The 24,177-nt window shown below is 26.3% G+C and overlaps 5 protein-coding genes and 1 long non-coding RNA gene across 13 annotated transcripts; 3 read left to right on the top strand and 3 right to left on the bottom strand.

Moving 5' to 3' along the window:
- Positions 1 to 286: 286 nt before the first annotated feature.
- On the bottom strand, positions 287 to 9,374 carry LOC124946794 (succinate--CoA ligase [ADP-forming] subunit beta, mitochondrial). Of its 2 annotated transcripts, XM_047488045.1 has the most exons (14): positions 8,363 to 9,360; positions 7,951 to 8,210; positions 7,693 to 7,855; positions 7,309 to 7,576; positions 6,939 to 7,243; positions 6,710 to 6,829; positions 5,939 to 6,082; positions 4,786 to 5,042; positions 4,487 to 4,649; positions 4,139 to 4,403; positions 3,758 to 4,062; positions 3,545 to 3,664; positions 1,081 to 3,464; positions 287 to 936 (listed from the first exon to the last, which is right to left on the bottom strand). In XM_047488045.1, exons 1-13 carry the CDS (start codon positions 8,417 to 8,419, stop codon positions 3,294 to 3,296), a joined length of 2,598 nt encoding a protein of 865 aa, XP_047344001.1. In that variant the 5' UTR covers positions 8,420 to 9,360; the 3' UTR covers positions 287 to 936; positions 1,081 to 3,293. The 2 variants fall into 2 exon arrangements, with proteins under 2 accessions (XP_047344001.1, XP_047344002.1); XM_047488046.1 differs by lacking the exons at positions 287 to 936; positions 1,081 to 3,464; positions 3,545 to 3,664; ... (3 more) ...; positions 4,786 to 5,042; positions 5,939 to 6,082 and adding an exon at positions 6,200 to 6,636 and having other exon boundaries at positions 8,363 to 9,374.
- On the top strand, positions 5,805 to 7,636 carry LOC124946859. Its single transcript, XR_007100221.1, has 2 exons — positions 5,805 to 6,182; positions 7,472 to 7,636. It is a non-coding gene; the product is annotated as an uncharacterized LOC124946859 (long non-coding RNA).
- Positions 9,375 to 9,718: 344 nt separating the features above from the next.
- LOC124946825 lies at positions 9,719 to 13,594 on the bottom strand. Of its 4 annotated transcripts, none has more exons than XM_047488141.1 (5): positions 13,408 to 13,594; positions 10,644 to 11,209; positions 10,382 to 10,548; positions 10,025 to 10,208; positions 9,719 to 9,934 (listed from the first exon to the last, which is right to left on the bottom strand). In XM_047488141.1, exons 1-5 carry the CDS (start codon positions 13,442 to 13,444, stop codon positions 9,743 to 9,745), a joined length of 1,146 nt encoding a protein of 381 aa, XP_047344097.1. In that variant the 5' UTR covers positions 13,445 to 13,594; the 3' UTR covers positions 9,719 to 9,742. The 4 variants fall into 4 exon arrangements, with proteins under 4 accessions (XP_047344097.1, XP_047344098.1, XP_047344099.1 ...); XM_047488142.1 differs by having other exon boundaries at positions 11,652 to 13,575; XM_047488143.1 differs by having other exon boundaries at positions 11,684 to 13,575.
- A 1,011-nt stretch (positions 13,595 to 14,605) lies between these two features.
- LOC124946857 (leucine-rich repeat and guanylate kinase domain-containing protein-like) lies at positions 14,606 to 18,292 on the top strand. The gene is made up of 11 exons (XM_047488183.1): positions 14,606 to 15,127; positions 15,198 to 15,496; positions 15,572 to 15,776; positions 15,850 to 16,053; positions 16,125 to 16,340; positions 16,422 to 16,578; positions 16,665 to 16,954; positions 17,049 to 17,210; positions 17,332 to 17,502; positions 17,627 to 17,752; positions 17,875 to 18,292. Exons 1-11 carry the CDS (start codon positions 14,861 to 14,863, stop codon positions 18,094 to 18,096), a joined length of 2,319 nt encoding a protein of 772 aa, XP_047344139.1. The 5' UTR covers positions 14,606 to 14,860; the 3' UTR covers positions 18,097 to 18,292.
- Positions 15,663 to 22,600, bottom strand: LOC124946798 (zinc finger protein 300-like). 4 transcript variants are annotated; one of them, XR_007100180.1, is made up of 6 exons: positions 20,432 to 22,600; positions 19,850 to 20,316; positions 19,565 to 19,752; positions 19,365 to 19,464; positions 16,148 to 16,284; positions 15,672 to 16,039 (listed from the first exon to the last, which is right to left on the bottom strand). XR_007100180.1 is itself a non-coding variant. In XM_047488059.1 (5 exons), exons 1-5 carry the CDS (start codon positions 21,651 to 21,653, stop codon positions 16,252 to 16,254), a joined length of 2,010 nt encoding a protein of 669 aa, XP_047344015.1. In that variant the 5' UTR covers positions 21,654 to 22,600; the 3' UTR covers positions 15,663 to 16,251. The 4 variants fall into 4 exon arrangements, 3 of the variants coding, with proteins under 3 accessions (XP_047344015.1, XP_047344012.1, XP_047344014.1); XM_047488059.1 differs by having other exon boundaries at positions 15,663 to 16,284; XM_047488058.1 differs by lacking the exons at positions 15,672 to 16,039; positions 16,148 to 16,284 and adding an exon at positions 19,008 to 19,183 and having other exon boundaries at positions 20,432 to 22,599.
- On the top strand, positions 21,962 to 23,775 carry LOC124946829 (ribosome biogenesis regulatory protein homolog). The gene is made up of 5 exons (XM_047488150.1): positions 21,962 to 22,245; positions 22,425 to 22,683; positions 22,846 to 23,147; positions 23,214 to 23,393; positions 23,479 to 23,775. Exons 1-5 carry the CDS (start codon positions 22,097 to 22,099, stop codon positions 23,585 to 23,587), a joined length of 999 nt encoding a protein of 332 aa, XP_047344106.1. The 5' UTR covers positions 21,962 to 22,096; the 3' UTR covers positions 23,588 to 23,775.
- Positions 23,776 to 24,177: the final 402 nt, after the last annotated feature.

The following is a 24,177-nucleotide window of genomic DNA, read 5'->3' as shown; positions in this document are numbered from 1 at the left end:
AAATTTGAAAGTACGTTTTCGTCCAAAAAGAAAAACAAAAAAAAAAAACAAAAAAAAAAAAAAATCTAGAGAAAAAAAATATACTGCTTCGATTTCAAGATAAATCAATCGAAAGAGTTTGCCCTTTTAAATGTAATCGTAAAGTACGATTTACCTAGAAAAAGTTTGATCGGCGAGCTGTTTCACCCTGAAAAACTGTTTCTTCATGGTCGCTGATCGGTCGACACTCGAGGTGAAATCGTAGCGAGAACACTTCCGTCGAAAAAGTGATCGACTGTTTAAAACCTTTTCACTTTTTAACCAAGGATAATATTTTCGAATTTAGCTCGGTTCACGTACGTTCATCTCTTGTTTTCTTATTCTCCGATACACGGGACGATAATGTTTGAAGACAAGGGAAAAGGAAGGGACGATCCTTCGTATTGCAACAAGGGCGACCGTCCGTCATAATGTTTCGACTATGATCTCACACCCCGTGCGTAAGGCGCACACAATTTTGATCGGTCTATTCTTACGCAGCATCGACGCGATAACCTCGCCGCACTATGAACGGTAAAGACAAACAAGACCACAATAGAATTACACACGACCATGCACTTTCTTACGTTTTTACGTATTCTATTATATGATTGGCGCTCTTGTTACAGCCAAAACTTGCTACGATTATGAACGACAAGACAAACGCACCGCATTGTAAATCCTTCTCACTCTCACGACTTCTCTTGTCGACGACAAACGACGATGACAACGACGACGACGACGACGACGATGCACGCAAGTAATCGACTGAACATTGCCGCGCCCTGTGTGCCTCTTCACGATTGCCACCAATTGCCATTAATACGTGTTGAATGCCGCTTTCTTTTACAACGACTTCAGGCTCTTCCAAGAATCGAGATAGCAAAGTGGCGGAAAATTCAATTTTTACATACTATCCTAAAGACGATAGTATTCTTACTTTTAATATTTCATTATTTTCATTTAATCTTATAATTATATACATTTAACATTTTTTCACACACACACACATATATATATATATATGTAGTATTAAATAAAATGTTTAAAAATATTACTAACCCATTCACAAAAATTAACTCCTTTCGAAATTGAAATATTTTATTCTTCACAAAGATAAACGGTACAAGAAAGAAAATATACGTAGAAGAAAAATGATACGAGAGACATTATTACAGATGAAGAAGAGAATAAGTGATAATAAATAAAACGTTTCCGGCAATTTAGCTAAATCAAAGCTGTCTACATATAAAGAGATAATAGGGAGTAAGAGAGAATAATAATATACATGAGAATTCACCAAAGCGAAAAATTCTTCGTTGCGTATGTTGTTGAAAATGTTTTCACAAACAATGTTCTATTAATTTATGATTCTAATTAAAACGTACCAAGCGCGAAGTAAATGACGCAATAAGTATCAGAAGGGTTAATCTTATATAAGATATATTGCGAAGCTCTGTAACCATTTGATGTTATCGACATATCAACTTAAATCACATATACAAATTGTTTGTAAATACCAACCGAGTTAACATAAAAAAAAAATGAGAGAAAAAAAAGAAAATAGATAAAACTGATTTTAATTCTGCATCTGCAAAGTTAGATGGCGTAACATTAATGTGTTTATTCAAGTTGAACTTTCATACATACTAATGCGCACTTTTAGATTATTTCATACATATTACGCGACAATTATGGACAAATTGACCTTATTTTTTAATCAATCTTTCTATAATTATATTTTCCTTGAATATTATCACAATAAACTATTCGTCATATTAATAAAGACGCATATATATATATATATATATATATATATATATATATATATGCACAAACAAAATTAATAATATATAATAATTAATAATAGTAATTAATAATATACAATAATTTCTTATCGAAATAAAATATAAAGAAAGACAACTTATATATTTATACAAATTTACATTCTTACTATCGATTTAATATAATTGTGTATATCGATACAGTTAATTGATTAAAATTATATTAGCTTGATATACTTAAACAAGCATTAGGCAGCTTATGTTATATTATATATATATATAAATTGAATTTTATATATACATACATATTATATATATAAAATTCAATAAAAATAGTATGTTTTATGACTATTTGACGTATTTATTTTGACGAATTTATTTCTTTAATATCACACGCACTCGTTATAAGAAAACTATTGTGGATTTATATCAAATGAGACATTTTGACATTGTCCTTTTTTTCAAATTAGTATTATTAATAATTTTCAATAACATCTACACATAAATTAAATGAATAAGTAAACAACATTGTAATGATGTACACTGCATATTTGCGCATTTCTTTAAAAAATGGACAAAATGTATTATTTCGAAAATATATATAAACAGATGTAAAAAATAAATTCAATATACATGTAAAATATATATAACTATTATATTATTTCACACATTCTATTATGTTGTAGTATAAGAAATAATTAATAAAAACAATTTCATAAATCATAAAATGAACTAAAACAACATAAAGTAATAAAGAAATTTGTACACTTGATAGTACACGCGCGTATATGTATATATGCAACGCACATGCTATACATGTATAATACATATATATATATATGTGTGTGTGTGTGTGTGTGTGTATATATATATATATGTATATATATATATATATATATATATATATATATATATATATATATATATATATATTCTAATGGTATGTTTTGAATTTAATCTCCAGTTAAATAAGCATGTGCTACGTTATTCATAGAACAAATCAATATATACCACACGTGTAAGTTCATACATTGACACGTGTGTAACACATAACTTAACTTTTAATACTGAATCACAGAACCCTGCTAAAGAGTAAACAATAAATTATATCCATACTTATCTTCATATGTTAATCTATTAAAGAAATTGTGCCTGTCTTAAAAAAGAAAAGATAAAGTTCGCCATTTATAAAATAGAACACGTCATTAAATAGAACTCTCTTCAAAGTAATAATAAGTTTTAAAATAATAAGTAATAATAATAGTTTTTTTTTCTCTTTTCAAGTTATCCCAAAATGATTTTATAAATTTACTTAATAAATTGATTTAATTGCTTAAAGCGTCACTTTTTAAATAGTATATAATAAAAGTGATTTGAGAAGTTATTACTACAGATATTACTTTCAAACGTTCTTCGAAACCATTTGACAATATTTGAACAGATATCAGTAATGATTTTGCTGATATATAAATTTTATATTCATTACTAAAATTATGAAATTGCGGGAATCTCAAAATTGACACTAAGATTTTCGGACTGTGCTAGTTTAACAATGGTCGATAATTTTACTGCGACACGAGCAGCTTCATCGAGGTCATCAATTGGAACGATTTTTAATCCTGCATTTGCAATCAAAGCTTTAGCCTCGTCAACATTGGTTCCCTGTAATTATACAAATTTATATTGTACATAATTAAGAGATATTTAAGCGAAAAATATTATTAAATGTTAAAATGTTGTACCTGCAATCGAACAACAACAGGAATTTTAAGACTAAGTTCCTTCGTTGCAGCAATAATACCCTCTGCGATAACATCACATCTCATAATACCACCAAAGATATTAACTAAAAGAGCATGCACCTATAAATTATAAAAGTATAGAATATTAAATATTATCTGAAAACAAAGATAATTTGATACAAAGATAATGTTATATAAATTATGTTAGGTTACTCTTGAATCAGAAGTGATGATTTTAAATGCCTCTTTTACGGCACTGGTAGTTGCACCACCGCCAACGTCAAGAAAATTAGCAGGTTCGCCTCCATGTAATTTAATAATATCCATAGTAGCCATAGCTAATCCAGCTCCATTAACCATACAACCAATATTTCCATCAAGTGCAATGTAATTCAAATCAAATTTGGCTGCTTCTACTTCTTTAGAATCTTCCTGAGTCCAATCTCTTAATCCAAATAATTGTTTTTGTCTAAATTCGGCATTATCATCGAATCTACATTTGCAATCTAACGCAAAATCTAAAATTTACAAATAAACTGATGTTAATATAATCAATAATAATATAATGGTAATACTATCGATAAAATTACTTACAATTTCCATTAATATCTTCAGCAAGAGGATTTACTTCTAAAAGAAGAGCATCCTTCTTAAGAAACATTTGATAAAGATTCATGATAATTTTGGAAATATAATCTTTTACATTTTGAAGACCAAGTTTTGTGACAATACGCTCTGCTTGCTCCTTGGTTATACCTTTATTAATATCAATGGGTTCATACATTATGGCACTAGGATTTGTTGCAGCTACTTCCTCAATATTTACTCCACCTTGGCTAGATGCTATTATAACAGGACCCTGGGTCGTAAATAAAATTTAATTTCTTAATAGAAATTCATATATATGAATATAAATAATACTTAAAAACTCTGATTACTTACACCAAAGGCACGTTCCATCATCACTGCTAAATAATATTCTTTACGGGGGAACATACGTTGTGTTACCATAACAGCATTACATATTCTACCTCCTTCGCCAGTTTGTTTTGTAATTAATAATTTACCTAACATTTGACTTGCTAATGCTTTTGCTTCTTCTGGTCTATCAATGAAATGGAAATGTTTAAAATGTAAAACAAAAACAAAATGATAATAAAATAATAATAATAACAACAATAATAGTTTCTTTATCGATTTAAATAATATTATGTTATTAAAATTAAAAATAAAGAACTTACGTTTCACACATCTTTACACCACTAATATTGGAATCTTTAAAGTGTCCTTTACCTCTACCTCCTGCAAGTACTTGAGCTTTTAAGACAATATCTTTTGTTTTCAAGTCAGCTGCAAGTTTTCCTGCTTCATCTGGCGTTTTTGCAACACCAAATTTCGGTGTAGGTACACCAGCTTCATTAAGTAAACTATAACTGATGTGTTCATGTACATTTAGATTTCTTATTGTTTGTTTCAAATTACTTTTGCAGGCTAAAATCTGAAAAATAAGCAAATTTTTAATAAATATTAAATATTAAATATATCATCTGACATATAAATAATAATTACAGAATATTATGTTAAACCTGTTTTCTCTAATAGAGTAAAACCATTTCACGTAATAGTGATTATTAATGATTTTAAATTAAGCTATAAATATATTATGCAACATTTAAATATAAATGTATATACAAAAAATAATTGACATTGAACTACTATAATTTTCTTTTTGCAAAACTTGGCACAGACTTTCTCTTATCGAGTACAAATAAAATATATGACCTTTTTTAATCTACAATTCATGTAAATAGTCATATATATATATATATATATATATATATATATATATATATATATATATATATATTATATAATTATATACATATAATTATATAATATATAAAATTTATATATATATATGTAATACATAATATATTAAAAAAATTCTATTGAATACGTAAAAATAAATGAACATCAATATATCGAAATAATAAAATTTTTACGTTCGAAATTTAAATTAGAAATGTAGAAAATCGTGGATTATTATTCTGTCGAAAATAATTCAATTACGTTTAATTAAATGCGCAGGAAACTTGACCTTGATAATAAAAAGATAAAAAGAAGAATGCGGAAGATAATATGCGATAATTATATAACTGTCATTATAGTTTTTTCAAGAAAATCAGATTTTACATGAGACCGACACCCTTGGCTTCAAATCGGTTGACCCTGGCGCCTAATTTAGCAGACTACATCACCTAATATGGACGATCGCCTCTCTTTTACATGTCCTTATAATCTTTACACGTAATAAAATATTAAAACTTTAATCGTTTTTAAATATATTCTACCTTCTAAAATGATATTAATCTTTTATTTATCGTTTTAACGTACCTTGGAACCATTTAATCGGGTAAGACACTCTGCGAGTGAAATCGTTCGAGACAACATTGTAGCCATCTTGGTAAAGTGTTGGCAATAGACTGCCACCAAATGCTGGTTTCGCCATTGTGTCCCCGCCTTTCTTGACGTTTCTTTCTGAAACATGACGTAAACCAATATATATGATCATTATAAGGAATTTTTCAATAACTTCCACTGACTTGTGATCACATTTACTTATTACATTACTCTATAGGTAAATAAATAAACAATTTTTTATATGTTTTTGATTAAAAAGAAAATAAATTTCATTTTATTAAATTTGTACATTTACAATGTAGGTTACTTCATTCGATAAAGATTTCATCTTTTTTTCTAACAAAATATGACATTTTTATTATTGATTTTTATTGTCACAAGTAATTGTATAAATCAAATTTATATTTTGTGTAGAAGCCACTAAATAATTTATTTCCTTATTTTTTTATATTTATTATCTTATTTCTTTGAATTTGTCAACACTTTGCTGTCTTATTTTTTGCTCCATTTGATTTTAATACAAAATTAACATCTAGATTTAAAGATCTTGCAAGACTCATAATAGTTGCAAATTTGGTGATTGCTTCACCTGCTTTTTTAAAATCATCTATAAATATAAGTTTCAATTTTGATTCAGATATTAATTTTTTTGCTTTCTCCACATTAGTTCCCTGGATACAATAATTCAATTAGTATTTATATACTATTTATATTCTCACTCTTATATCTATTCTTTATCATTACCTCCAACCTGATGATTATAGGAATATTTGTTTGCAATTCTTTAGTAGCTGCGATGATTCCTTCTGCAATGATATCACATCTCATAATACCACCAAATATATTAACAAAAATGGCTAAAACCTAAGGATATAGAATTTTTATAATTTAATATGTCTGATTATTATCTATTTTTTATTTTTTATTTAAATGCAATACAACATTTTATAAGATTTATTATTTTTCTCCGTACCTTTGGATCTGTAGTTATTATTGTAAATGCTTCTATAATGGTCTCTTTTGTGGCACTACCACCTACGTCTAAAAAATTAGCTGGTCTAACACCATGAAAAGATATAAGATCCATTGTTGCCATTGCTAAACCTGCACCATTTACCATACAACCAACAATTCCATCTAATTGAATATAATTTAAGTCAAACTTTCTTGCTCGTGCCTCATTGGGATCTTTTTGAGACCAATCTTCCAAAGCAAATAATTTTTTCTGTCTAAACTTAGAACTATCATCAAAATTACATTTGCAATCTAAAGCATAATCTGAAAAAATATTAAATTAAATTTTAATTTGTTTACATTTTTTTCATAAGTTAATCATTACTTACATTCACCGCAAATATCTTCTGCAAGTGGATTAATTTCAATTAATAGAGCATCTGTTTCAAGAAATAATTCATAAAGATTACAAATAATAAGCGACACAATATCTTTGCCCTTTCCTTTAACACCCAATTTCTGAATAATACAATTTATCTGTTCTGATGTTAGGCCTTTAATTATGTCAACTGGTACATAAAGGAGAGCTTCAGGATCAGTAGCAGCAATTTCTTCAATATTTACTCCACCTTTACTAGATGCTATCACAACAATTCCCTACGAATAACTTTTGTATGAATTAATAATAAATAAAAGTAGACGATTTATTTTATTTAAGTAATGTATTTTCTTTTGATTATTTATTTTTACAATTAACTTAATTGTAGACTTACATTAAAAGTACGCTCCAACATTATTGAAAGATAATATTCTTTTCGTGGAAACATGCGTGTTGTCACCATCACTGAATTACAAATTCTTCCAGCAGCTCCTGTTTGTTTAGTAATCAATAATTTTCCAATCATAATTTCTGATATTTGCTTTACTTTCTCAGCACTAATGGTAATAAAAAGATATCAGCAGTGGCAATAAAGTAATTATTATTAATTATTTATACAATGTCTTGGTGTTGTAACTGGGGAAATACTTACGATTCACACATAACAACTCCACTAACATCAGTATTTTGAAAATGACCCTTCCCTCTGCCACCAGTAAGTACTTGTGCTTTTACAACCAAATCTTGTGACTTTAGTTCAGTAGCTATTTTAGCAGCTTCATCAGGTGTTTTAGCCACTCCAAATGGTGGTGTTGGAATTCCAGCTTCTTTTAGAAGACTGTATGCAATATTTTCATGAAGATTCAAATATCGTAATTGTTCTTTTATTATTAGCTGGTTTTTTCTAAGAAACTAAAGATAAATTTTTCATATAACTAAAATAACAAATGTATGTCACTTTTATTCAAAGAAATTTTTTAATATATGCTATTAAAAAAGTTATTCTTAGTTTTGTAAAATAATTATAGAATAATATAATGGTATTTTTATAAAAAATAATGTACCTGATTACAGTGATTTAAAATTTGTCGTCCTACAAATAAAGATGATGACAGTGACATGATAGAAATTATTATTAAAGTCGAACCAATTTATTAAATTTATATTTAAATTTATCAAAATAAATGCCGTTTGTAAAAGTTAATGTTTATAAAAAAAAAGCAACGAATGTTATATGATTAATATCACAGTTATTTTCATATGTACTTTCATCACAGTTCCAAGTTACTTATACAGATATTCTTTGTTTGCATCAAAAAAATAACAAAATAAAGTAGGCAATGACTTCTTGTCATATGACGTATGTATCTGGTTTTATTGGAAATTATAAATACGCTGTTTTATCCAGTGTAATTGATAATGTCAGCAAACAGATATGTAAAAAAATATAAGCATGGTCGTATCACGCAGAAAAGGCAAAAATAGATTATAGACTTTTGAACTTCATAATCTATTTTTTTGGATACACATTAGACTTTCTCTTTATTAGATTTCTATTTATATTATCTTATTTTCTTATGTACGTAAATTAATAACAGGAAAGCTGATATTAACATTTAAGGAATTATCTTTAGAATTGTACGTATAAACCACTTTTAATAGAGTATTGAACGTGTTTATTTCATTTTGTCAATATTCGTTAAACTAATAACAAAATTCTTATTTAACTTTTCTCTGCAATAAAGACAAAAACTGTAAAAAAAAAAAAAAAAAAAAAAAGGGAAAAAAGAGAGAAAAAAAAGGGGGAAAGTAGATACATTTATAACTTATTAAGCAAATAAGTGTGAAACAAAAAATTAATTTGCGAAAAAATATAAATACGTATCTATATGAATAAACATTATTGTTATGTAATAAAAAGCAAGTAACATATCTTATGTTTTAAAGAAGAAAAAATCCAACTTTGTAATTTATCGAGTTTTCATATGTGCATATATGTATATATATATATATATATTATATACACATATATACTCGTGTATGCATCATACACACACACATATATATATATATATATATATATATATATATATATATATATACGCACAAAATATATAATCATATAATAATAGAGGGGAAATTATGCTTAAATATATTAAAGTAACGATTCTTTTATAACAAATGCTGTCTTTTTTATAAAAAAGCATAATAAAAGACATTGTATTACTGAAGATAAAATAAGACTAAATGTAACAGAGTTACTTTGATTAACTCTGAATCAATATTATAGACATTTATTCAATATTAGATGATGTTTATACTTCTAAGTTGCAAAAAACAGCACATCTCCCCATCTATAATTAAAATTGAAAATCTTATAACTCATGTGCACTGAATTTGCCAGTCTTTAATTCTGAATGTAAGATGAATTTGTTTTATTGCATTTAAAAACTAAATCTATCATTGAGAGTTCGTCCTGTGACGCCAAGACTTGCAGATATACTATACATAATTTTACTAAAAGTACGATCATCTAAATCAGTTCCTGAATCAGACATAGGAACATTACGTGTGCGTGAACGGGAGCGTGATCTTGACCGTGAACGTTGTCGACCAAATACAGGAGATCGACCAATCTGGAAGAAATTATTAAATAATTAAAACAATTTGAAAATTAAATTAACTTTTGATTATAACAATCTCAAGAATAAATTATTCATTTATACCATGTTTAAATTTTGTATAGTTTGTGTAATTGGTGAACGTCCTCTTAGCAGTTGATGAAGACCGCTCATACTTCTTTCATTTCTATTCTGTGCAAGGCTTATGGAATGTTCATGCGTATTTGGTGTATAATCATTGCCTAGTGTGCACATGAAATTGACGTTTGAGGGTGTGATCCGTGCAGAGCTATAATAAATAAACATAACATACATTTTATCAATTAAAAATATGGAAGTTAAAAAAAATATTTTTTTTTTATATAAATATAATAAATAAATAAATATTAATGAAAGATATGGTAATGCGCACGATATTATATTTACTAATTTAGTTTAAAAAATAAAAGATAATGCTCTTACTTGATCCTCATAAGTTTCTGTTCATATTGAGCTCTTCTTTGAGCACGTGCAATTTGATCTGAACGTAATCCACCAGTAGTAAATCTTCTTTGAGATGTTAAAATTTGTTGTCGCCGTTCTAATGGTCTTTGCTGTAGTGAAATCGAAGACTTTCCTGCTTGTAACATCTAATAAGATATTTTTTTTTTTTTTTAGAAATTAACATTTAAAATTACACGACTGCATAAAATAATTGAATAAAATATTAAATACAATAACATACTCTAAATTGATTCTGGAAGTTAAGCCGTTGATTTTGTCTCTGAAGAAGAAGTTGCTTAGCTCTTTTAACGTGATTTCGATAAGCAATTTGTGCTGGACTTTGGTATCCTAATCGATTGTGAACGGAAGTTGGATCTCTAACACTACCCACGCTGTTTGTTCTTTTCAGTGTAGTTTTATTAGCAGTAAAAAATCCAGCTTTCGTAAAAGTCAAATTCGTTCTACTTCGACTACGGGTTAAACCATAGCGATTTCCACGACCACGGCGTACATTTATATTTCCTCTTATATTAGCTTTTTGATTTGAAGCTAGTATATTTTGTGAAGCAACTCCACCATTCTTGTTATAACGTTTTTTGGTAAAACTACCACGTAGATTGGCATTTTGACCACGCTGCCATTTCTGTTCTTTCTTCAATGTGCCAATATTACGCTTAGTTCTTGCACCTCTGCCTCTAAGTCCATTTCGTCCTCGTGCATTCCCTCGATTGCGTTTAGGACCAGCTTTTCCATTTGTTGTATTAGCCTTTTTCTTTTTTTCCTTTTTCTCCATCTTAATGATCTCATCTTAAAAGGAAGAAAATTCACAAGTTTTAGTGAGCATACAATTTAGTGAGCTGCAGGATTTAATTGTTTTATTATTTTTAATTTCAACTAGGCAAAATTTCAAATTAGAAATTCCTAAAGAATGATGAGATATAATAAATTATTTTTTTTTTTTTTTTTTTTTTTAAGTATGTTCTCTTCTTCCTTTGCATTTATTTATAATTGTAACTACAAGCTTCTAATTATGGCTACAAGTTTTCAAATATTCATTTTTTGTAAAATCACATATCCAATCAATATATGTATATGTGTGATTTTTCATAGATTAGAATATATTCATAAATTTGAATCACTATAAATATATAAGTTAAAAATGAGAAAGAGAAAAATATTTAATATTACAAATTTGTTTAAGATATATTGCCTTGCATATCTACAATTAAAATAAAGAAACTAGTAGTACAATTTTCATCTCTTTTAAAATAACACAGCTACAATGATCAATATTTATAATCCATGTCCGGTATATGATGGAAAGTCCTAGCGATCCAAATAATCTCTTCTTTCTTTCTTTATCTATTACTATTATTTTTCATTCAAGATCTATATATCTGGGATATATTATAATTCAGAATATATTTTTGATCTATAATATTGTTCCCAATATTTAATTCTTCAATTCATTCTTCGTATATTTCACAAAATATTTCTTCGTAAACAGTTCATATTGGTTTGTCTTCAATTTATTCACTGCGTAATATATAAATTTGGCGATTTAAAGACACATGATTTGTCTGTTTCCCACGAAGAATATTCCAGTCATTGACTCTTTTTGTATCTTTTAGTTTGCTTATATATTGCAGTAAACACCAAGGATTCAGTTGCATATTATTTCATTCTTACTTTTTTCCAGAGATGTATCGGCTTAATGTGAAGGCTATTTAAACATGTTGCAATGCATGATTTGAATTCATAGTTTGTATATTGTAGATTGTTTCCACTTTTCTACTCTCTATTTCAGACAACATTTGACACTTTTTAATTAAATTATCTTAACACCAAAATTCACTCTTATCAGAAACATTTTATAAGATTGTATGCAGATTTATATTTTAATTGTCCATGTTATATAATATTAAAGAACACAGACACTCTTTATATGGAAGAATATTACAAAATGATAATATGACAAAATGCTTGATATCCATCAGTTATAATAACTATGTAGTACAAACCACTACAGACATTTTATTTTTTGATATTATGTAGTTGCAAGTAAAGTTGACGAAATCTTTTTTTTTTTATTTTTTTTTTTTATTTTTTATTTTTTTTTTTTTTTTTTTTTTATTTTTTTTTTTTTCCCCAAAATATATCATCCTTTAGATAGAGACCCTGTTGGTTATATTATATATCATTATATTGTGAAATATCATATTATTTGGATACTCAAAAAAAATATAGAATTCATTATTTCTTCTTTCTTCTGGTCACAACAGATTGCAAAGAAGTTAATGTAATACTTCATTGGTGAACTGTGCGCCATTTATCTAGATAGATAAAAATATCTTGTTGCATGGTCTTCCAATTTTGTATTCGATATATCGATATTTCGTTGATGAGAAGATTCTTTGTCTTTGAGAGATCATTGCAATAAATTTTCACCAATAATGGTACTTTTTTTTTTTTTTCTACACCTCGTGTATGACCTTCACAAAAAATGACCATATTTGTTATCTTGTGTATCAATACATAAGCTATGCTCTTGGTAGAAGTGATAATTCAAAATAATAGTAGATATGGAATATCCACGAAAATAGAATTTTTATTACGCAAATACGACAGAAAATTGCTTTTTATAGAGGCTGAGTCATTTGTGCATTCTCGGTGAGTTGCCCAGTAGATCAGAAATGATCTGATTTCGCTCTTTCTCACATCTTTCTGTTGCGCAATGTTTCCCAGTATCGGATTAAATAATTAAGTCATATTATTAATGCGAAAAGAATCAATCTGCTTCGTGTTCGCTCAGAAATTGTCTCGTTCTCGTAGGTCGTATTTTTTCGATTTTGCGTTCGATTGGAAAGGAATGGAAAGAAACATTACGTAGTTACGTCCGGGCAATTTCACCGCCATTTTGTGTAGTGCAAAGGAAAGAATGCAGCCATACGCTCACCCAGGAATATCAGCAAAATCTGTAGATTTTCGGGACTCTAGCCACTTACCGAGCGACATATTAACTTTTGCGTCAATTTCTGACATTTTCGATGTATTCTTTGTTCTCTTATTATATTTTCTTTCACGGTTATCTCGCGAGCAACGATTTTAAACGAACCTAACCAAGGCAACGTTTTCTCTAACACCACACTAGCACAAAGCATTCACAGGACTACTATTGACAATGGAATGTCGACTTTAATGTGAAATTGTTCACACCACCAGAGGGCGCAAGCGCATGTCCAATCAGACCGAATCTACACTTGATATTTGCACCATAGCATTTCCATTGACAAATGCTGATTGATTCGTAATTGATAAAAGAAATGATTTTTGGAAAAAATAATAGTAGTAGTATAGTAACAATAGTAGTAATATAAAGTAGACTACTTCTAAATCTTCATCTTTAAAATAAGACTTTGTTTATTAAAATTGGTCCAAAATAATTTTAACTCATTGTCAATTGGACTTATTGTTGATATATACCATTATAAAACTAAGAGTCATGATAGCCCTAATATCCTACTTGAAATATTATACAGTCGGTAAAATCAAGAGTTTATGAATAACCCTAAAAACAAAAGGACTAGAGAGAATTTACCAACGGAACTTCGTAATATCTTAAATGCGCGATTTTCAAATGAATATACAACAGTATTTATAAGTATAATAATGTACTTATCAGTATGGCCACATGACATGATAAGAGATTTATTTATATATACATATTTACGTTTTTAATTATATAAAAAGACATTTAAAAAAGTAATAATTAACAGTCATCTTTCTTAAATCTGTACTATTTGAGGATCTAATATCTTTTTTTAAATTGGAAATTCTTTTCTTTAAATTCTATTTTTTTTTCATCGCAAAAAACAATTTATTATTGATAGAACATTATTTTATACTGTCTTATTTTTTAATTGTAATAAATATAAAGAATCTAATTCTAAGAATTAAGAATGGGTGTGGTATAAATACATGAAGCTAAACGTGAAGATTGTTTTGCTATAAAAACTTTAATACAGGTGAATAAAAAACAAAATTCTTTTTTATATTACTTTTTAAATGCATTACGTCTATATAATTATTTTTATATAGTGCAATGCCTAATGAAAGATAGATTAGAAAAGTAAAATTAATTATATAATTTGCATGCGTTTAAATATATATATATATATATATATATATATATATATATATATATATATATATATATGTATTTAAAACAATATATATATGCATATGTATATTGTTTTACATTTCATAAATTTATTAACATACTTGAAGCTGTATATAATGTGATGTTCATTTGATTTACATTATTGATTGAAAAAAAGTTTCTATATCTTTAAACTAGTAATGGTAATGTAGCGAATCTGTTACACTTTATAAAAGTATGTGATTTTAGTAAAAGATAGGAACTATATCTTTATCAATAAATAAAAAATATAATTAATAATGGATAATTCACAATATTTGAAATTATTCATGAAAAAGAAAAGCATTACTAGAAGTAATTGGGGCAGATATACTTTAGACATACAATTGTGGGAAGATGAGGAACCACCTATTGTCAAAATGAGATATATAAATGATGTTTCATTTGATAACTTAGAAAAGGATGGTATTTTCTCTGATAGATTAATAGGACTTGGATCTTCATTCTTAACAAAATCACCAGAATCTGGACTTTATATTTTAGCAAAATGCATTATGAGAAAGATGGTAATAACAACATTGAAATAAATTGCATGAATACATTACAAAATATTAATTTGGTAGATCTTTTTTTTAGTCACTTACAGATATCACTGTTTTGTATTATCATCGTTATTTACAATACATTGACTTGGCATATAATAATCTTACAAATTTAATGCCACTAAGTGGAATTCCTTACTTAATATATTTAAATGTATCGCATAATAAACTCATAGACATATTAAATTTTACACCACCTTGGTATTTAACTTATGTAAATTTATCTCATAATCAAATAACTGAAATGTGTGATCTAAGTAGTTTTTGGAGTATTGTTAGATTAGATTTGTCTTATAATGAAATTGAAGTTATTTTTGGACTGCACAATTTAAAGTTAGTATATAATATAAATTAAAAAATGTCTACTGTTAAATATATAATATAATTATTATCGTATCATTTTTTCAGATATTTACAATACTTGAATTTATCATATAATTCAATAAAATATATCGAAAATTTGGATAATTTAAACATTAAAGAATTAAATTTAGAAAAAAATTGTATAACATCATATAAATATAAAAAATTGGATAGTGGTATAAAAAGTTTAACCAATTTAAGAACTATTATATTAGGATATAATAAATTATCTAACTTAAATTTCTTCAAAGTAAAAATTGTTTTCCTCCATTAATCATATTTTATTACATGTATATATAATTATTCGAGTATTATATGTGTAGGATGCATGCAGTTTGCGTTTCGTAGATTTGAAATTTAATAAAATTGTAGATCTTTTAGAAATATCAAATTTAAAAGGATCGATACATGAAATAGACCTTAAAGGTAATGCATGTGCAAAATGGCCCAATTATAGAGATGTAATTTTATTTACTATTCCAAGTGTTATGTTCATTGATGGTGTCGAAGTATCTATTACAGAAAAGGTATAAAAAAAAATAGGAAAGCATCCCAGGATTAAATATAACAATATATATACGTTTTTAATTTTGTATAGATATCTGCAGCAACTATATTTACCCCATCATTAAGTTTGATGACTGCACATAGTATCACTAAACTAACTTTATTAGAGCATTTGAGTACTCCTACAATAGATTCACATGTAATTGCTTATGATAAAATTAGACCACCACTATTAATATTGACCGGTCCATCTGCAGTAAGAAAGAGAAAATTAGCTTTACATATATCATGTGCAATTCCTAATAAAGTAATATTCATTATTTAATTTCATAATTATATAAGAACAAAATAATTTATTTTTTCACATGCCTCTTTATATTTACATCAGATAAAATACTGTAAATGGTATACTACTAAAGAATCAAAAACTGGTGAAAATGCAGATGAGTCATTTATTTTTGTAAAACGAGAAGATTTTAATGAAATAGCTTGTTGTGGTAATTTTTTAGGAATCCAAGAACTGTTAGGAAATAGCTATGGATTTCGTTAGTCATAAAATATATTTTATATCTAATTCTATTTTTTATTTTTCATTATCTTGCTAAATATGTTCATTATAATATTTAAATAGATATGAATGAAATTGCTTCTTTGATAATAGAAGAAAAAATTGGTATAACTCAAGCAGACTTGCATACAACTATGCAAATGTACAATCGTTATTTAAATGTTAAACCTATTTTGGTAATTACAAATGATATTACTCAACACAAACTTCAGATAGAGAATAAATTTAATATTTATACTTGGATTCGAGATAGTGTAGTCGATTTGCTTGCTGTTAATATAGGCAAACATACATATGTAAAGAAAGAATCCAAAAACAGTATATTGAACTTTATTTCAAGTATTATAGAGCAGGTAAAAAAACATAGTTATATATTAATTATATACTATTAACAGAATTATATATTACTTGGAATACGTCTTTACAAGAAATATATATATTATACAGATAATGAATAATTTAGACTTACCTGGATATAGTATGTTTGTTAGACCTCAAGGTTATGGAGCAACAACAACCGATATAATATATGAAAGTAGAACTACATTACCAAAACTGATAAAAATTCAAGAACCAACTGACAAGTACCAACAATTGAATGGCTTAAAGGTAATATATATATATATATATATACACACACACACACATATTTTTATATATGTATATGTAAATACATATATATTTATATATGTATTTAATTCATATACTCAGTGTAAAAATTTATATGTAGATCTTATTAGACGAGGAATCAAATGTAATTGTAAACAATATAAAATCTAAGTATAAAAAACAAGAAACAATTATGTACCAGTACAAAAACAATGATAAGATAGAGTACAAGATTTTTGTTGATGATGATTCCAATGAGACTATTTCTAGTCAAGAAACATTACTAACTGAAGTAACTCTACATTCTTTAAAAATAATTAGTTTTAATAATAATATGGAAAAGAGTATTCTTTTTTACCATATTGAATTAAACAATAATCTAATTTGCAAGTAATAATCTTTGTTTGTACATGCAGCAATGTGAAGATAATGACAGTAAAAAGTCAGAAAATTTAAAACGTATATTTGTTGAACTTGTTTTGCAAACAAGGAAGATATATTTAGAACATCATGAAAAAAATCCTGGTTTTTTTTCTCTTGTGGTAACATATATATATATATTCATCCTATTCAACACATATCAGTATTGAAATATTTAATATTGCCCAATATTCTGCAAGGGATACTAATCTCATTATATTAACTCGTTTATCATATATTTTAGTTATTAACAGATGATTATATTGAGGCATTTAATGGCTTGAGAAATTTTATTCGAAAAACATGTATAAAGAAATTATTTCAAAATCTGGAACAAACACCAGAAATTAAGTATCTTCTACAAGTGGCTATTCCTGATCATATTCAACATATTATTGATAAAATGAAAAAGTATGATACATGGTTCCTAATCAAATGTTGTATTAAACTTTTACTAGTATTTTAAAATAATTAAGAAACAAAATTGATTACAATTAATATTAATTTTAAATTAATTTCTTTAGCTTTCAAAATTTTTATTATTTATGATTAATTTTGCAGATCTTTATCTATTGATAATATAAGACACAAAAGATATTAGAAACAGATAGCACAACAGTATAATAAAAAGGACACTAATATATATTTTACATGCAATTAAAAGGGATATTAAAATTCAATTTTGTTGATTTATTTATATACTATAATTATACATAATGATTGCTATAACTATATCTTTTTTTATCAATACCATTTTTATTAAATATTAATTTACTATTAAGAACTAAAGAATCAATTAAAATTAAACAAGAATCCTTATATTATAAAATTATATATTTTGTACTTATAAATCACAAAAACCACAATATATATTTCTTAATTTTTTAAAATATATTAAGACATTTAATACTGACAATATGATTTCACACTATAAAACATATTCTTATAAAATAAGAGATATATGTGTTTTTTTTTAATAATATACAATTGTACAAATTAAAAATATATAATTTAAACATGTATATATGTTTTTGGACAATGAGCTGTTTATCTTCATTATTCTTTTTTATTAAATATTTTATATATCTAAATATATTATCTTCATTTTCTTTTCTTTAAAGTGTAGTAAAAATGCAAGATGACAAAATTTGTAAAATATACCCTATAGGGTTGTATATTTTTATGTTTTTATCATTACAGAATTTTATAAAATTATAAAACTTTTCTTTTTATAAAATTATATATATTTTCAAAATATACAACAATTTCTATATGTCTCATATTGTATTTTTGTACGATAGTTCTATTTTCAATTTAAAAAGTTTTAGTATCTATAAAAACGTAAAATTCAAATCTCAACATTATTGCCATGAATATAATCATGAATTATATATGCGTGTCATCTATTATAACTTGATTATTAATTGGAATGGAGACATTAGAAGATTCTATTATGATTTTTAAACTTGTATTATAATTTTTATTTCCTACAGACATTTTATGATCATTAAATGTAATAGTTACAGGAGTTGTGTCACCTTGTGATGAAGAATCTTGTAATAATAAGAATTCTGTTTCATTATTAGTGGAATTTAATTTTGATTGATTTATTTCTACCCAAGTTTTACTATTATCAGAATTAATATTCTTTAAATTCTGCTGTTGATTTTTATTATGTAATTTATAAAGTTTTGATTGTTCAAGGGATTGTAGACTACAATTATAATTACTTACTTTTTCTGTGGTTGTAATATTGTTATTTGAATTGCATTGTTGTTTTGTATGCTCATTACATATGTGCCCTTTCTGATATAATGAGTTACACTGATTGCACCTATGCATAAATATGCAATGAGAAACAATATTTAATATTTATTTATATATAAATACATAAATTAAAAGTTATAAAAGATACTTAAAAATCTTGAACTGACATGTTTTGTAATTTTTCAATATCTTTTGCTGATGCCTCTGATGTATTATGTATTTTTTGATGAGCTAGTAAATTATATCGCTCTGCAAAACGTTTTCCACATAACATGCAACTATATGGTTTTTCACCTGTGTGTACTCTCATGTGTCTTTTTAAATGTGATGTAGAAAGCAGTGATAAATCGCATACCTTAAAAGAACACATTAAATTTCACTTTGTATAAATGCTTTAACCTTCATATGGTAAGCTATGCATACATATATGATTAATATAGACGATCACTTACATGACATTGATAAGATTTTTTTCCAGTATGGGATAAAGCATGCATGTTGTATGATGTATGATGTACAAATCTTTTACCACATAATTCACATTGATATGGTGTTTCCCCGGTATGCATTGGTAAATGTCTCATTAATGCGCCTTTTTGAGTAAAACATTTTTTACAAAAGCTACATTGAAATGGATTTATTCCATTGTGCATACCAATATGTATTTCTAAAGCATGTTTGTGTTTGTAAGCTTGACCACATTTTTCACACATATATGGTCTTATATTTGAATGAGATTTAATATGCGTCTTTAATTCTGCAGATGTTCTCCACTTTTTATTACACGTAGGACATGTATATTTTAATGGTTTTAAACTATATTTTGATATTCTTCCCGATTTCCAAGAGGCAGAATTTAAATTGATTTTGGTTTTCTCATCCATGGAATTAATTTCATTACTTTCAGCAAATTTATTTTCTAAAAGATAAAATTTTTATGTTTATAATGGAAAAAAAAAAATTGAATATATTTCTTTCTGACAGTTATTTATAATATATTATAATATAATTATAATATATTAATTTTAACTTGCCTGCAATACATGGTGAATTATCTTTTATTTCTGATCTATTATTATCGATCTCTGTATGTTCAAAAGTATTTGATTTTAATGTCTCTACATTATTTTGTGGAAAAAGGGAGACATCATTGAGGAAGTGTCCTATTTCATTTTTATATGAGACTGGTAAAATGTTAACACAATCTAGATCTTCAACATGTGCTTTTGAAGCATGTGTATTTGCAAGTGAAATATCAGTAAATACTTCCTTACATTTAGAACACTGATATAATTGTATATCATTATGTTTCAATAAATGTACATTTAATTCATCATTTGTCTTAAATGATTCGGTACAGAATTTACATTGATTATAAGATATTTCTTGTTCTGTGATATTGCTTTCCTCTATACAATCATTAGTTAAAATAGACTTATGAAAATCATTTTCTAAGATTTTTACATTTAAATCTATAGTTTTATTATGTATTTCAGTCTTTATATTTTTATTTACATTGTTATTATTTTTATATTCCACATTACAATTGTTATTGGTTTTAATATTTGAATGTGTATTATCCAAATCTTTGCTATCAATTTCTGTTTCTTCTTTAAAAATATCTTTTGTATCTATCAGTTCAATATCTTTAATGTTATTAGTGGTCATATTTCCATTAAATGTCTGTGAAATTTGTTCAAGTGAAACATCTTGCATGAATGAAGTAGAAGTTATATCTGCAATATTTTTCAAACCATTTATTGTCTGATCTATATCTCGTTTAGTTGTTTGAATACCATCCAAAATTTGAGTATTGTGTAAAAGATAATCAGTACTATTTGTTAACATGCGTCTAACAAATTTTTTCTTCTCACCAGACTGATAAACTTTTAAAATCTCACAACGAATATTTGTAACAGTCCATTGCGCTTGTTCTAACATTTGAAATAATTTATAACAGCGAGGACAGATATAGGAGCTATGTAAATTAGAAGTTGTTGGTCTGAGTTCACGTAACGCAAAGCTTGCTAATAATTCACCATTGTGAGGAAGAGACGTATAAAAAATATTTACACAGGAAGACACATCAATATTTATATTACAAATTACACAATATGAATCTGGCATTCCCATTGTTATCATCTCACTTTGCACGAAATCTATTTTTATTGCTTCTTTTCTTGATAAAGAAGATGTCTTTTTTCTGTATGACGGGATATATATAGATATGTAATAACGTACGCTAAACATGTACATTATTTTTTTTCTACTATTGAAAAATGCATTTTCAAAGAATTTAACAAATATTTCAACATTTAAAGTCTACATTAAGACCACATTACTTATGAAGTACGCCGCATACATAACCTTCATCTAGTTTGAGTGAAGAACGTAAATCATGAAATTTCAGTTACATAATGAAAGTATTAGAATATAAACACGAAGAATATATTATTAATGAAAATAATCAGTGCGATATGTGATGTTTATAAAAAGCATAGCCCGTGTATTTATTAATTGAAAATAAAAAATATCTAGAATTTAGTAGTATTCACTTATTTTTTATACTAGTCGGTAATGCAGATTCAATGAGTACGGTATAGTGAACGTTAGTAAGTTGGTAAGGAAATCATTCATGTTCGTGCGTTGAAAGTTGTAACAATCAATACTTGAATAAGAGTGAAAATTTATTTATTATCATGGATGTTGTTAATTCAATATTAGAAAATGAAGATGCGGTATCAGAATCTAAAAAATATACGACGATTCATAAAGATGTTGAGCCTGAAATCGATCTAGGTTCACTCCTTATATCTGATACTAATGCTTTAGATTCAAAAAAATTAAGGTAATTAAGTTTATAAAATAAATCTATAATCCTAATTTAATTTATATGTATGTACACTAGTTCTTTAGCATTTATAAATATATCTTTTATAAAATATTTAATCTTTAAATACAAGAATGTAAGATTTAGGAAATTTATACTATATTAACCTATATTTTATTTGTACATAAATGTTATAGTTCGAATTCAAATACTTATCTACAACAGTTAACAAAAGATAATGTTCAACTTCTTATTAATGCTGTATGGAGTCTTCCTACCGAACGTGTGGAAGAGGCAATAGTTGTTCAATTGCCTAAGCCACAATATGTAGTTCCACGAACTCGTTGTATACCAAAACCTAAACCTTTAACAAAATGGCAACAATTTGCCAAAGAAAAGGGAATAAGAACTAATAAGAAAAATAGGACAAAATTGAAATGGGATGAAGAATTACAAGTACGTCTTTCGTTTTCTCTGACATTTGAAATTTATCATGTGACTAACACTGAAACTACTTCCTTTCATTTATTAAATAAATTTATTTTGTGTTTTTTGTACATATTGTTTCCTCTTCTACGTTTTAATTAAACATTGCAATATTAATAATTATTATTGTAGAAATGGATGCCCAGGTATGGTTATCAACGGACTAAAGCAATAGAACAAAAAGAATGGCTTGTAGAAGTTGGAAATGATAATAATCCAAAAGAAGATCCATTTACTGCTATGAGTGCGAGTAAACGTGAAAGACAATCTAAAAATGAATTACAACGATTACGCAATATAGCTAAGTTGAAAAAAGTGAAATTACCACAGGTAGGTCTTCCTACTGTAGAACATTTTCCCAAATCAAGCCAACTTTCTACAGCTGTAACAGTAGCACATCAATCAACAGCATCTTTAGGGAAATTTCAAGAGAGGTAAATTTTTATTGGAGAAAAAATATTATTTGAATATATTATTTAAATATATTTTCATACTTATAGATTACCAAAAGAAAAAGATGCGAAAGGAGTTTTAACAAAATTGCCAAGTTTGAAGAGAAAGGCTAAAGAAATTCCATTTAATCTAAAAGATGAAAAAGAAAAAAATAAAGATTTAGTAAACAAGATTCTTAGTAATAAAAGTATCATTTTAAATACAGATTCGTCTTCAGTATCTACAGTGTAAGATATAAAAGAACAAAAATATCTTTTTTTTTTAAGTATCTTATTCTAACATTTAATGAATAAATATATATTTATTTTATAGGAAAAGAAAGAAAGTAACAAGTAAGAAGAGCAAAGGTTCGAAGAAACCAAAAGCTGGCAAAGGCAAAAGAGATATGCATATGAAAGCAGGTGGTAGAAAACGCAGATAAACAAAAAATAAAGCAATATACATGGTATAACATTACTTTTAAAACAAAATATGGTAATAAATTTTGTTATATTATTCAAGTTACTTAAGTAATATTATGCATTTATATATAAATATATATAAAGTATATACTGTGTATTTCTTTTTATTCGATCCATACATGAAATTAAAGTATTGTTTATGATTTTATTAGTTTGTTAAAATTAATCATTTACCCATTATATTTACATATTATGTACAGCTCAGGAGTATGCCCTGGAAGAAATGAAAATCTAATAGTCTAATAGTCATCTAAAACACAATCATAGATTGTTGTAATAAATGAAAAAGTTATCCATTATTTTTCTCCTTATCACATTTTTGTCTACTAGTCTTTTGATTATTTTACTACGTACAGTTTGACCCTTTTTAAATAATTCCATAATGTTTATATATAAAATTATTTAATTTAATATTTCTACTAATACTAACATTTCAACTGTAGTCCTAAACATTTGTGTATAAAATAACTCTAATAATAAAGTATATAGTATAAATATTAAAATAAAAATTAAATATTAAATTAAATTATTAGAAACGCTTTTTGAAATC

The sequence above is a fragment of the Vespa velutina genome, chromosome 2, assembly GCF_912470025.1.
Source record: "Vespa velutina chromosome 2, iVesVel2.1, whole genome shotgun sequence".
Classification (NCBI taxonomy): Eukaryota; Metazoa; Arthropoda; class Insecta; order Hymenoptera; family Vespidae; genus Vespa; species Vespa velutina.
This window is presented reverse-complemented; position numbering and strand designations above follow the sequence as displayed.

What these genes read in the sequence shown, in the direction of transcription:
- LOC124946794 (XM_047488045.1), bottom strand. Translation starts at nt 8,419, where the DNA reads ATGTCACTGTCATCATCTTTATTTGTAGGACGACAAATTTTAAATCAC. An exon ending in AGAAGATATTTGCGGTGAAT is followed by an intron (nt 7,244 to 7,308) that starts GTAAGTAATGAT and finishes ATATTTTTTCAG; the next exon opens with ATTATGCTTTAGATTGCAAA. An exon ending in CTATAATCATCAGGTTGGAG is followed by an intron (nt 6,083 to 6,709) that starts GTAATGATAAAG and finishes GTCATGTTTCAG; the next exon opens with AAAGAAACGTCAAGAAAGGC.
- LOC124946825 (XM_047488141.1), bottom strand. Translation starts at nt 13,444, where the DNA reads ATGTCAGAAATTGACGCAAAAGTTAATATGTCGCTCG. An exon ending in AAAAGTTAATATGTCGCTCG is followed by an intron (nt 11,210 to 13,407) that starts GTAAGTGGCTAG and finishes CTTCCTTTTAAG; the next exon opens with ATGAGATCATTAAGATGGAG. An exon ending in ACTTCCAGAATCAATTTAGA is followed by an intron (nt 10,549 to 10,643) that starts GTATGTTATTGT and finishes ATATCTTATTAG; the next exon opens with ATGTTACAAGCAGGAAAGTC.
- LOC124946857 (XM_047488183.1), top strand. Translation starts at nt 14,861, where the DNA reads ATGGATAATTCACAATATTTGAAATTATTCATGAAAAAGAAAAGCATT. An exon ending in TTTCAAGTATTATAGAGCAG is followed by an intron (nt 16,955 to 17,048) that starts GTAAAAAAACAT and finishes TATATTATACAG; the next exon opens with ATAATGAATAATTTAGACTT. An exon ending in AAGAAACATTACTAACTGAA is followed by an intron (nt 17,503 to 17,626) that starts GTAACTCTACAT and finishes TTGTACATGCAG; the next exon opens with CAATGTGAAGATAATGACAG.
- LOC124946798 (XM_047488056.1), bottom strand. Translation starts at nt 21,653, where the DNA reads ATGTACATGTTTAGCGTACGTTATTACATATCTATATATATCCCGTCA. An exon ending in AAAAATCTTATCAATGTCAT is followed by an intron (nt 19,753 to 19,849) that starts GTAAGTGATCGT and finishes TGTTCTTTTAAG; the next exon opens with GTATGCGATTTATCACTGCT. An exon ending in ATTGAAAAATTACAAAACAT is followed by an intron (nt 19,465 to 19,564) that starts GTCAGTTCAAGA and finishes ATTTATGCATAG; the next exon opens with GTGCAATCAGTGTAACTCAT.
- LOC124946829 (XM_047488150.1), top strand. Translation starts at nt 22,097, where the DNA reads ATGGATGTTGTTAATTCAATATTAGAAAATGAAGATGCGGTATCAGAA. An exon ending in TTAGATTCAAAAAAATTAAG is followed by an intron (nt 22,246 to 22,424) that starts GTAATTAAGTTT and finishes TAAATGTTATAG; the next exon opens with TTCGAATTCAAATACTTATC. An exon ending in TTAGGGAAATTTCAAGAGAG is followed by an intron (nt 23,148 to 23,213) that starts GTAAATTTTTAT and finishes TCATACTTATAG; the next exon opens with ATTACCAAAAGAAAAAGATG.